Source organism: Rhinatrema bivittatum, chromosome 5 (assembly GCF_901001135.1).
Source record: "Rhinatrema bivittatum chromosome 5, aRhiBiv1.1, whole genome shotgun sequence".
In the NCBI taxonomy this organism is placed as follows: domain Eukaryota; kingdom Metazoa; phylum Chordata; class Amphibia; order Gymnophiona; family Rhinatrematidae; genus Rhinatrema; species Rhinatrema bivittatum.
The window spans coordinates 223,391,933-223,405,839 of NC_042619.1; the positions used below are offsets into that span (position 1 = coordinate 223,391,933).

A 13,907-nucleotide genomic window follows, 5' to 3' on the forward strand; every position below is an offset into this window, starting at 1 on the left:
CCTTATGTACATACATGTGTGCACAAGTTTATATGGATGCGCGCAAATGCCACCTCTACCATGTAAGTGGGGGAATTTTGACAGATACATATACCGACACAATTACCAGTTTTCCCACTTCATTCCCAGTTTGCCCAGGTAAAGGTCAGGACTTTCTAACCCCCCCTAGTTAAATAGCCTCCCTTTTATCCTGTTAGCCCCACCCCTTAAAACCCCACTGTCTAGCCATGTTTTTATTGTTTCATGAATTACGTGCCATCTATAGCAGAAGTAAAGTTACATGGTAGGGGACCCCAGCGCACACTTGTGTGCATAAATACACATTGGTTTCATAAAAAAATGCAGAAATGCCCAGCCCCGCCCCTTTTTTATTTTTAAAAAAAAAAAAATTGTGCGCATACTTGCATGCTTTTTAAAACCAGCGTGACGCTTGCCAGCCTGACTTCTGTATGTATCTCCTGGCTTCGGCACACATAGGGCTTTTAAAATTTGCCTTAAAGCCTTTGATTTCACTAGTAATACATTACTAATACTTGTGGAACTTCAGTGTAGCATTATGCACACATCATGGCAGAATCTGTGGATGTCTGTAGTGGCTTAGCTATTTCTAGTATGTTGTGTGTATAGGATACCCCATGGCAGGAAAAAGATATAGACGTCATAGTGGATAATATGTTGAAATCATCCACTCAGTGTGCTGCAGCAGTCAAAAATGCAAACAGAATGTTAGGAATTATTAGGAAGAGAATGGTGAATAAAACAGAAAATGTCATAATGCCTCTGTATTGCTCCATGGTGAGACCGCTCCTTGAGTACTAAATACAATTTTGGTCACCGCATCTCTAAAAAGATATAGTTGCAATGGTGAAGGTACAGAGAAGGGCAACCAAAATGATAAAGGGGATGGAACTGCTCCCCTATGAGGAAAGACTAAAGAGATTAGGGCTCTTCAACTTGGAGAAGAGATGGCTGAGGGGGATATGATAGAGGTCTTTAAAATCATGAGAAGTCTAGAACGGGTAAATGTGAATCTGTTATTTACTCTTTCGGATAATAGAAGGACTAGGGAGCATTCCATGAAGATACCAAGTAGCACATTTAAAACTAATTGGTGAAAATTCTTTTTCCCTCAACACACAGTTAAGCTCTGCAATTTGTTGCCAGAGGATGTGGTTAGTGCAGTTAGTGTAGCTGGGTTTAAAGAAGGTTTAGATAAGTTCATGGAGGAGAAGTCCATTACCTGCTATTAAACAAGAAGTCTTAGAGAATAGCCACTGCCATTACTGGCATCAGTAGCATGGGATCTTCTTAGTGTTCAGGTACTTGTAGCCTGGATTGGCCACTGTTGGAGACAGGATGCTGGGCTTGATGGACCCTTGGTCTGACCCAGTATGGCAGTTTCTTATGTTCTTAAATAGCTTACTATATTTACTTCTATAAGCTGCCAATAAACTTCATGCTATCGGAAATAATCGTTCTATAGGGGTGTTATGCAATCCACAGCTAATAATAATTTCAAATAAATATCACATTCTCATTCAGGCTATGTCATACCTGATTCATAAAACAAGCACAAGATGGAAAGTAGGGCTAGGAGAGTCAACACGCAATGTGTCATTGAACAATATGTGATGCAAGATGAACATATTCTCACAGGACAAGCAGGATGGTAGTCCTCACATATGAGTGACATCACAGGATGGAGCCCAATCTCGGAACACTTTTGTCAAAGTTTCCAGAACCTTGAGTGGCCCCTACTGGGCATGCCCAGCATGGCACTAATCCTGCAGCCGGCAGGGGTCCCCCTTCAGTCTTCTTTTTTCTGCGCAGCAGTAGCCTCGCGGTTAAGGAGCTCTACAGAGATTCCTGAGAGGAATTTTCCTCATGGAATTACTAAAAGTTAATTTGCCCCACAGGGATCCCTCCTTTAACTATTTCAAGCCGCAGTACTCCGGTAAGTTTTTACCCGTTCTCCGTCGATTACCGTCGAGTTTCGCCCTCGCGGCCCACTGGCCGTCGACCGTACCGCAGCTGAATTTTTTCCATGGCCAACTTGCGCTAAGAGTGTGTTGCATAGCTGTTATCGCAATTTGCAATACACATGCTTATTAGCATAAGGTAACACCCCTTTTTGGTATCGCATGCGATACCGTGCGATATTGGAAAATGAGGCCTTAAGGTTGCACAAAATGGACAAAATAGAGGAGTGTAAAGATGTGTAAATCTCATAGTATATGGCCTACTGAAAATATTTGATTTATTTGACTGCACTTTAAGGACTATGCTTGTTACAACTCTACTGGTGGTATATATATATATATATATAAATTTTAATATTTTTGAGGACAGCTCCAATGTATTTAATGAAAAATTTTGCTTACAATTAGATTATTTGTATCTTATATTGCAGACCGACTCCGCAGAAGGGGACAATCCAAGCATCAAGAAATGCCTCTTTCCTCTTTTTAGTTCAAAGAAGGACTTAAAGTATAGTTCTTCTTTGAAAAAGCTTCCAGTAGTCACTTTACCTCTGGTATTCATTTTTAAGTATTGCAGTAGCATTCAATGCTTTCCAGTAAACTTCTTTTCTTGCCTGAAACAGCATGTACTTTATCATGTACATGCTAACTTACTGTTGGGCCAGTTCCATAAACTCACAAGTCAAAAGTATCTAGGCTGTTCTAAGATGGAAAGAAAATATAATTAAAAAAGAGAGAATGATTACAGTACATCTAAAAAGAAAAAGATACCTTATTGTCTACATGTGAATTCAGCCATCTTATAACGGAGGATTCTGAATCATGGTGACTAAACCAAGATTGCAAGACAAATATCTCAAGTCTACTGGAATTTTAAGTCTAGTTCTTTATGTATACAAAGACAGTACAGATATTTAGTACTTGTTAAGCAATATAAACATGCGATAGCACAAGAAAAAGTGGATCTCAGAGCAAGAATAGGGTAGATGCAGTGGCTTTAAAGAGTATTTGATTCCATGATATTCATTTGTAACTGAATGAATTTTGCAGACTTTTACAATTGTTTTTTTATTTTGCAGAACACCATAAAGCATTCTTTGCTTATAATTAAAATAACCAAAGAAAACAAGTTCAGAAGAACTGGAATTTGAGGCCTATGGATATAAGCATTTGTTTTTGTGAGCTGTATACAGTTGTGTACATGGTTGTAAATATATCCCTGCAAATTTGGTTTAGTGTACCTCATATAGTCTGCCTTTATCCTTGTTCCGGTTGATACTGCAGCTGTTGATCTGTTTCAGCTACAGTAAAGGAAAATGACCTTCATTGTAATTTGAATAATTAGTTTTGTGACTCATTGAGCGGCAGCTGGGAATGATGTAAATTGTGGTCCATGTTCTGGATTGCAGAGAGAAAATAAAAAAATTAATTTTGTAAATTATTGTACTCTTTCTGAACTTGTGTGTCAAAGTTAACCCTAGCTAAATTGCAAAGCTCCATCAATCCTCTTCTCTCCTCCCCAGCCTAGTGTACAGTGGAAGGTATTGCCCTGCCACAGAATGTGATTTATAGAACTGGCTCCTTTCTAGCTGCACTGTGGAATGTGGCTGAAATTAGAATAAGAAGCGTTGGGTTCATCTATGGGCTTTTGACTGCTCTCTCTTCTACAAATACTAAACTAACAGCATGTGACTGCTTGAAGGGGCAAGGGACGGAAAACAGCTGCATGACAATTGCCAATATAATTGCCAATCTGAGAGGGAGGGATAGTGTTGACAGTGGGGGCAATATAATATTTAAATGGCTGGTCATAACTCATTATGGATCTTAAAAAAAAAGTAACACATTTTTTTCTACACATTAACTAACCTCTTACTCTCTGTTTCCATGCTACAGATGTCTGGCAATGATGGGCAGGATCTTTTAGCTTTACAGAAAGCCATTCACTCTTCTAATCACAAGAGCAGCAGGCAAAAGGATTGGCATCCTGAGAAGATGGCAGAAATCCAGACTCATGTAAGTGATGCTGTTGGATCCCTAAACCAAAGGGTCACTATTATGTTCAGTCAGGGTTGTGCACAGGAATATATTTGTATGCACTTTTATGCCAAATTACAGATCATCAGACTTGCCTTTGAATGGAGATGAAAGACAGACTATAATATTGTAAAACAAGATTTCTTTTCTCTTATAAGAATATAAGAATTGCCATACTGAGTCAGATCAAAGGTCCAGCAAGCCTAGTATCCTGTTTCCAATAGTGGCCAATCCAGGTCACAAGTACCTGGCAAGATCTCAAACAGTAGAAAACTTCCATTCTGCTAACACCCAGGGATAAGTAATGGCTCTCCCCAAGTCTGCTGATTAATAACAGTTTATGGACTTCTCTAGGAACTTGTCCAAACCTTTTTTAAACCAAGCTGCACTATCTGCCTTTACCACATCCTCTGGCAATGAATTCCAGAGCTTAATTGTGTGTTGAGTGAAAAAGAATGTTCTCCAGTTTGTTTTAAATATACTATTTACTAACTTCATGGTGTGTCCCCTAGTCTTGTATTTTTTGAAAGTGTAAATAACTGATTCACATTAGCTTTGAAATGGTTTCATTTGATTTTGAACCCAGGCCCTAACTATCCTGTACTTAAGGCCCATATACCCCAGCGGACTGGGAATTCCGCAGAGGCCATCCCTGTATGAATAAGCCTTGCAGTGGCCATGATGCCTGCTGGTGTAGCTATGGAGAATGCAGCTTGGACTTGGAGAGGGAGACCACGCAGATCAATCAGACAAAGACTTTCTATCAAATGCCTGGGAGGGTCAGGTGCCCTGTCTTTAATGCTGCTTGAGTACAATTATGGTCTGCCAGACCACTGCAGACAAGATAAGGGTAAACAGGCAAATATGTCATAAGACCTTAGCCTGTCCCACCCCAGCACCCGATGACAAAGAGGTACTTACCCTGCTGTAGAGGGGAGGGACCCTGTTCTGCCATCCCTTCAGTTTGCCCAACCCAAGAGTCCCCATATGATGGATGCCCACATGGTATCTGTGGGACCCGGCCTATTTTGTCCCCTTAACAGCTCTATACCTGAGACCTGCAGGCCCTCAGTATTCATTGAGTAGCCCACAGCATGGCAGCACTATGAGTTAAGCTTTGTAGAAGCCATAGAATCTCCTTCTACCACCAAAGAAGCTTACAGACAAGATTCAGAAAACCACAGCATTCTGGATCCCCACCCAGATGCATGAAGAGGTCAGAAAAGCTGTAGTACCAGCTCCCAGTGACCAATAGATCCCTCCTGCTACCCAGGTCCTAGGATACCCTAGCAGTGTACCACCCTGCAGAATAGCCATCCAGCCAAGTGTGATGACTAAAGGGTGCTCTCCCTGCACCCCCCTCCATCTCTAGTACCCATGGCAGGGAGGTGCTACTGAAGAGGGTGCCTGGTCTGTCATCCCAAATTCCACTAGACCCAGAAACCCTGTGGGGTGGGGGCCACAACCTGGTACCAGTAGGAGCCACGCCTCCTCCCACTCACACCTCTCACTCACTTGCTCTCGTCCTACCTCCCATGGGTCACCGATGGCCATACCAGTCACCTCTAGCAAGGCCAAAATACCTGCCAACAAATGCTGACCACCATCCAACTTTTCAGACTGACCAACTTACTTTAATGGCTCGGACCACTAGGGTCCAGCCTTACCTATCACCAGTGACACCCCCAACTCTGCCCCATAAGACCATCCTATCTGAAGAAAAGCAAGCTGTAAGGTCAGCATGTTAACTCTCCGGGTATTGAGGTAGGAGGAAGGGGTCATTGGTCATAAGTAGGCATGGACTTCTGTGCCTTTAAATCTAATGTAGTCTTCCCCCTTTTTTGTTTTTAAAGTTGCTATCTGTAACTGCAGGAAGGAGGAAAGGGTCCCAAAGCAGCAGTAACTAACAGTGACAGTGGTATGGGGGTAATGGTGCTGGAGTACTATACAGCCTCCTCCTTTATCCTTCCTCACTGCCACATCCCTCTCCAGCATGTCTGTGCATCCCTGCTGCCCAGTCTCAGCCTCCATTTAGATCAGGTGGGCTAGTCATAAGAGATGTAAGAAGGGTTTGCTGGAAGGGGAGGAATGAAAGCCAAGACAGTTGTCCTGGAATTGCAAGGAGCTGACAAACCACACTGAGATGCCTGGAAACACTGTTGCTGGCCACACAGCATTTCAGTCCTGTGCTCCCCTCCACCCCCATGGATCTGGTGAGTGCAGGGCTGTGGGACATCCAGTGCATGACTACTCTCGTTATTTGCAGCTTCTGTGCACACAGGACAACACTGCTCGTATATATTAAAATGGTTTCATAACCCTAAAAGTCACAATAAAATCAGATTCCCCAGATGCCTGTATAAAATTGTTTTAAAATGTATAGGTCTGCTCATTTTACTCCTTGACAATTGCTTTTTTACATATTCATTTACAGCACAGTAAAAATGCATTGGGATTTAAAATCATTTTTTCCCAAACTGACTTAATGCATTCTTTTTTAATATGCTAGGTCTCCATACATAGCTTTGCATTCTATTGCATTTACTTTTTGCATCAGTGATTCATTTGATAAATGTTATGCATTTATAGACACTGGCAGCCTGAACAAAAATCCTTTGCTTTTGCAATTTATGGCATCTGTAGCTTAAAAAATTTGTGTAGGTAATTGGAATAAAACTGGCTTACCTCATCAGTCTGCCGTTCCTTTTTTGTAATAATTGGAAAACATTAGGACATATTTTCTCTCTTTATGCCTTTGTTTTCAGAATCAGCCTCTGAAATCCCTTCGAAAACTGCTGCATCTCTCCTCTTCAAATCATGCAGCTCCTCCCGAACCCCGTTTTCAGCCCTTACCAAGCCAAGCAACCAAAAGTTCTTTCCCTGAGGGTCGGATTCATCCCATTGGTCAGACAGTCAGCAGCGGTGGTGGTAGTGGTGGTGGTGGGGTAGTTATTCGTCAAGAACCCCAGCCAAAGAGCAGACAGGCACTTCAGATCCCGGGCCAGATCGAACCAGTTTGGCATGTCTCCCCTGTAAATAGAGGTGCAAATGATGGGACTTCCTACCCTGATCAGCTGGCTTCCAAGAGTGGACAGAACGGACACACGTTTAACCGAACAAATCGATCACGCATGCCAAATTTGAATGACTTAAAAGAGACAGCGTTGTAATTGTAACCTGGATGCGATGGCAGCCTGCAGATAGTGCGAGCTGTGGGTAAGTGAAGGGTTATTGAAGCAGGGAGAGGAGAGAACCACCGAATCTCTTTTCATTAATTTTAACATGTGACCTACACATGTGGACCCATACTATGCAGCCCCCACATCAGTATATAGAGTCATCCTGGAAAATGAATCAACATTGATTACCTTTTACCAGAAAGCCCGCTGGACATCAGACAGCAAGGATGTGCAATTCAAGCAGGTGTTCTTTATACGTTCTTTTATTAACATTCCAGCTTAGGGTGCAGAGCTATATGGAAAAGGATCTAGGCTTGTTCTGGCATTTCCAGGGAATGAAAAAACTATATTATAGACCCATGCCCTTCCTCTTATTCTCACTGCTGAGCCAAAGCAGTGGTGCTCATGTGACACAAGCGTATCCCTTGTAAGGGTTTAAAGTTGCATTCTGTGTCTAAAAATTTTTTTTTTTAAATTTCCCTATTTGATAGTTTTTTGTAATATTTATTTATGATGAACTAATATTGTACTGTTTAATCATATCTTTTATGTTACAATGTAAAGTTATATTGAGCTGTTTAAAACATTGTGAACCAGTGCAACAGCTAAAGTAGTTTCTATAAAAACTAATGGTATAGCATTTATATATTGCATCAAGAGCGTTTCATATATATACATATATATGTGCGTGTGTGTATATACATATATATATATATATATATATACATATATATATATATATATATATATATGGTAAATAACTGTTTTATAAATATATTCATTTAAAAGAAAGTATTGTTATGACACTATCTGCCATATTTTCATACATTTGTGATATAAAGTGCAGTATTATACTTCTAATAAAAGGGAGTTCTATTGTGGATATAAGTGTGACTGTAACAGTATGAATTTTGCTCAGCTATTAGAGCACAGTACTCTAGGCATTTTTATTACTGATAGTTATCAAAATCTTATCTGTTTGTTTCCAAACTGTACTATAGACTTCTTTGGTAAAGGGAATGTTGTAATACAAGGGGAAGGAGAAACACAAAGTTAACAGAAGGCATACTGTACTATAATTCTGCTTATATTCCACTGAACAGGGCGAAGATTACCCCTTCACAACTTAAAATAAATGTTCTTCCATTCACTTTACAGGGTGTAAACCAAAGAAACGTAACATGAGCTGCGAGCAGCATGACAACGCTGAGAAAGGAGCACATAGTACTGTGCTGCACAGTCGTGCTCTCAGTTGTGTTTTGGTGTACATTTTGCATTTAGCTTAGCAGGAATATAAGCATTGGGTTTGTATTGTTTTAACTGGATCTGCTGCTTTGCTTATTTTATTGCTTACTCCTGTTTCAGGTTGTACTTGGCCAGCTGTTGACTTTAGTGCACAGTAGGATAAGAGACAGCTGGCACATATGCCCCAGTTTTCATCCTCTTTCTTGCTTTGAAAATAGAAACAGCAGGCTCAGGCATGCAGACTGGTGACAATCTTAAACCCCAGTCTTTGCAGCAGCAGCCACCAAGGTCATACTGAACTTGGAGCAGTGAGAAGCCACAAGTTAAGTAGATATATATATATATATTTTAATTTGCACCAACTAATAATAATAAAAATAAAAGAATACAGAAAGATTGATCTGAACTGATATAATTTTGATTTGTCTTGCACTAAAATATCAATGTTTCTGCTGTATCTTTCAACTGCAGTGTGACTTAGTTTAAATCTGATGAATATACCCAATTTATTCCTGGATCCTGATAAACCTTTACTCAACATACAATGCTCATTTCTCTTTCTTGCTAACAAACATTGTCCTTTGCACAAAGGTTCCAGTTTGTGTAGGCTGTAGATAATATGAAAATAATCACTTATGGCCTGTTAAACTTACAATGAATGCTGGTCCAAAACAAAAACATTTTTTCTATATTTTCCCTAATTGCATTAACCCAAAGTGCAGTTCCATTTCTGACTTTTGTCTTTGGATGATAGTTGGAAACTTTGTGCCTATGGATATTCTTTATATTTCCATTTGAAACATATGAAAGGAAAAACACAGTTAATCGGGACTGGATGGAGCAGCCTCCTCTTTACTCTCTGTATTCTTGTATTATTAAGCTGTCCAAAACATGTAGTATAAGATTTCTTTTGGCACTGGTGCCAGATTAAGGGGAAAATTTAACACCACTTGTAAAACTTACTAACTCTGGCAGGGGGAGAAGCACCATACAAAGACAAATAATATTAATATATTCTGCATATAATATTGCTTAAGATTTATAAACAAGTCTAAAAACTCATAGCCCTAAAGAGTTTATGAAGATAATTATCAAGAATTATTTATTTTCCCATTACCTTTGAGATAATTTAGATTTGTGCATCTTTATTTCATATATATTTTTTATACATGTAAAGTATATGTATATACCATATAGATATATATATATGCTAGCTCTTAAAAGGGGATTTTTATTTTTTAATAAGATGTGAACATCAGAGAGAATGTAAGTAAACAATTTTAATTTTGGTTAGTTTGGTCTTAAAAATGGTTAGATTTTTACAAATAATTTTTTTTGTAATCCTTTTGATCACAGCTATATCCCCAATTTAGAACTCAAGAATTGGACGGCTTCAACAATAGGTAACTCAAATGTGACTTGGCGTGATAGGTAGGGATCCTAGTAGGATATTCCAGTTTCGACAAAGCCTAAAATTATCAGCACTTTCATTTTCAGACTCCTAAAATTCTCTCCATAATTTGCCCTATTTATTTTATGTTTTGAATGAATGATATACTTTGTTTCCAGGGTTTGCTCTGCCATATTTACTGCAAAGAACTAGGGCTTCTGGGAACAGGGTATGTCTAGGTCCTATTAAATATGCCATCTCCTTCCACATCTTCTTACCCTGCCAAACTGCTGAATGGGGAAAAAAGTATTTCAGGTCAGAAGAAGACAATGGGTACAGTTAGGCTTAATCCATCCCCAATTTTATCTCAACATTCAACCAATTATGACTGAACTCGGCAATTCATCTGTTTTGTCCTATTTTGTCTTGCATACATCCTAAACAGTAAGATAAAGTGTGTGAGAAATACTATTCATGCTGTCTGTGGGGGGAGGGAGTGTTAAAATAATTGTTGGTATTGCCTTGCCTCATTTTTGTGACCATATGCTTTATTTCTTTTTGGAAGAAAAATTAATTTCTCAGAATTTTCTAGACACACTATCAAGATACTGTTGTGTTATAGTGTGGATCCTCTTAGAATTTCCCTCTGAAAAGACATGTCATTTGCTGCCGTGTCAGCTTACAATACCTTTGAGACTTCCAAAGGAATTCTAAGCAAACCAAGACAACGTGTTAGCTTCCAAGAATAGATCGCTCTTCATTTTAATTTGTATGGAGTAGTACAAGGTTTAATTTGTGCATTATTCTAGTTTCTTCTAGGATAAGACAAGTTAGTGTAACTTAATGTGCACCAAGAAGAGCTATAGTAGGTCACATTTTTCAGAGGAATTCATTCTTTTGTGAGGATGCCGACGTTCTCACAAGGTCTCAGAAATCCTTTTGAAGGTTAGTGTTTCAGTAGGCAAAGGCTTGCATAGAATGGATAGGGACTGTGTCCTTTCCATGTTTCATGGATTCTGTGAGGTCATTACAGATGGATGTTGGACTTCAGTGAGATATCAAAGATTAAATTCCATGTACATGCTTTCAGATCTCATTTGGCTAATTTGCTTTTTCTGAAGGGCTTTTTTTTTTTTTTTTTAATTCCATTAGCCTAACAGAAGGTGATTGAATTTAAAGGAAATAGGCATTGCAGTTCATCTGGTAATGAACTTTGCTGGAATCATTTTACTATTCTGTAAATTTACATTATAATACATTTTGTATTAGTTAGGTTTTTTTTTCCTTTTCTCTCAGAAGGTGATGGTGGTAAGGAATAGAATAATAGAACAGAATAATATGGACCTTAAACTGATAAAAGTTCTCAATCTACAATAGGTTTTGAGGATATGTTAATTTCCCTGCTATGAAGAAAAATGGCCATATCCTCTCCAAACTGGGCTACTAATATATACATCCAGTCTGAAAGATTCCGAGGAATTTTACATTTTATAGTGGTAAAGAAAGAAATTCTTCCTGGCTGATTTTAGACTGAATTATTATATAGGCATATGATAACATAATTGACTTTACTATAATTGCAAACCTTCAGTATGTCAAAGGGAGTGTTTCTTTGTATTCCTATATATGGGTGTGCATGTCCTAGAAATCTATGAGCAAGGTAAATTGGAGAACCATCACCAAATACATTTATAGCTAATAACTCATAAGTATTGCTTTACTTAGTTTTTCAGGATCTATAGGTATTGCCAGCCATGTGCTGATTGGTCAAAGACCACATATATAGCATAAGTGCCTAGTGATATACATTGAGATCCAATGAAGCAGTACTTGTATTAACTTTTCTGTATGGTTCACTGCCCCAGTACTGTGCCTTTTAAAATGGACTTTAATCAGTGGTCTGGAATGGCTTAAGGAAAACAGGGTGCTATATTTACATCCATTAATAAACATAGCCGTATTCAGCACTTAATGAAATAATTTTCATTGAATAAGGCTGTTTGGGGTCTGATGTACTAAACTGGTTTTCCCATTTTATGTTTGTGTGGAAAATGCTTGGTACATCTGGCCCTTAGAGTGTTATTCAAGGAACATGTATTGTTCCTTCTTTCATTTGTATCATACAATCTACTCTTCACAAATTAGGTTTCCTGATAGTAATGAAAGCCATACATTTTTCTGTGTCACAGATATTTCAAGAAAATGGTTTTATTTCACTAATGAGCATTTTGTGTTTTTCCAACCTTTAGTAGTAAGATATATTGACGAGTTATGTGTCATTTATAATGTAGTAAGGACTGACCTTCATACATTTAGGGACTGTTTGTTCCTTTTTTAGGAGGTTCCTTTGGTTTGTTATAATACAAGAAACTATCTAGCCTTGTATTGGCTTGTACAAATTGTTCACATTTTCTGTAATAAATCTACAGTTTTCCATTTCCCAGATGGAAATTGCTGTCGAAAAGCATAATGCAGGCATCTTATTCCAAGTACTGAACAGAAATTGTTCTTTGGCCTTTCCGCATATCCATTGTACAGATATATACCAGCAAGATGCACACACTCCTTGTATGTCCAAGTGGTTTTCTGTTCACAGAAAACTCTGTGATAATGTCAGGGACTCTGTTTTCATGCCAGCAAGATCCCACTTTTCATGCAAAACGCATGCTTTGCAGATTTGTTCACTTACCAATTGATAGGTTGATGTTAGAAAATGTAGATCTGTTCATTTAGCATACTATATACTAGCCCTTTTCCAGTTCTAGTGATCATCTGCAAAAATATTGATACATGACCATTTTTTTAATGCAAGAAACTGGACTATTTCCAAGTTGTACCAGATGGGCTATTGTTAGTCTGGGCTTTTTTTGCAGTATTTGTGGAAGACTGCTTGATTTCAGGAAGTGAGGGTCTCGAACATGGCATATGCCCACCCTCAGACTTCAGGAACATAATAAATAATGGCAGATAAAGACCAAAATGGTCCATCCAGTATGCCTAGTAGAGATTCATATACTTTGGGAATGTGCACATACACAATGCCCCATGGACTCCAATACCAACTCCGCCTTCCCCCCCAAGCCCTTTAAATGTCTTCTCAACCCTTCTCCCACCAATGTCCCAAGCATGCCCAAAATCTGACATAGTGATGATCTCCACCTCTTCCGCTAATGGTAATAATGCATTTTGTTTAGAGGAGAGAGAGAGAGTCTGTGTGAATTATAATTTGTATAGCACCTTTCAATAGATGGGATCCTTTTACGATTCATGCCTACAGAAACCAAAATGCAGCCACTTTTTAGGTAAATGACCAGCCTATATATTTTTGGCTCCAAGACTAACTGAATTCTTTCCCATGGTCAAGGAAACAGTGCTGTTATTACATAACTCCAGAAAAGTAAACTAAAGCACAAATAGATAAAAGCGATTTGTCCAGGGTCATGCAAAGAATCAGCAGAAGAAAGGATGTGATTTGACTAATAGTTCAGTGGTCTACCCAATGGCCCCTCCCTATTTTTAGTTCTGTAGACAAGGTTTCTCTTTAAGGCGTCTGTGGTTGTTTCATGATGTCTGTATTTCATGACACTAAAAGCCAAATAGCTTTTCTACTACCTGCGTGTACTTGTTTTATGGTATGTGGGACGTCTGATTTCCTCCAGGTGTGGAAAGATGGAATCACCAGTACTGTTTGCAAAGCATTTTGCACTTTTCTATTTGTGTCTTAATTAGGAATAGGAAAAGTTTCCTGGTGAATTGCTGTTCCTACAGTGCCTGTAATGGTCAGGATAGAGGCCTTAGCTCTTAGTCTGCCAGGTTTGCAATTTAATTGTATTCAAACATAACTACTTGCTGATTACTCAGGATTTTCTCCAGTTTGAGTATTTTATGTACTTAAATCTGATTATGCTTTGGCATAAACATTCTCTAGGTACCTTTTATTTTCTCACAACAAACTTAGAAGAGCGTTGCTAAATGTTTTCATCTTTCAAAAGAGGCCAATAGAACAAAGAGCACTATTTTTAGTTAGTGAGATACTGTTTCATATATGAGTTTGAAGAATCCATGCACCATTTTATA

The 13,907-nt window shown here is 38.7% G+C and overlaps 1 protein-coding gene across 4 annotated transcripts in view; it reads left to right on the forward strand.

Annotated features, from left to right (window-relative positions):
* The window catches only part of CDKL5 (cyclin dependent kinase like 5), a 418,621-nt gene extending 405,394 nt beyond the window's left edge, over positions 1-13,227 (forward strand). For 3 of the 4 annotated variants that reach the window (XM_029603337.1, XM_029603338.1, XM_029603340.1), the window contains 3 exons: positions 2,411-2,533; positions 3,876-3,995; positions 6,782-13,227. In XM_029603337.1, the coding sequence (XP_029459197.1) occupies positions 2,411-2,533; positions 3,876-3,995; positions 6,782-7,186 (648 nt within the window). In that variant the 3' untranslated portion in view covers positions 7,187-13,227. The remainder of the gene's footprint in view (positions 1-2,410; positions 2,534-3,875; positions 3,996-6,781) is intronic. The other variant, XM_029603339.1, reaches the window with a different exon arrangement.
* Positions 13,228-13,907: the final 680 nt, after the last annotated feature.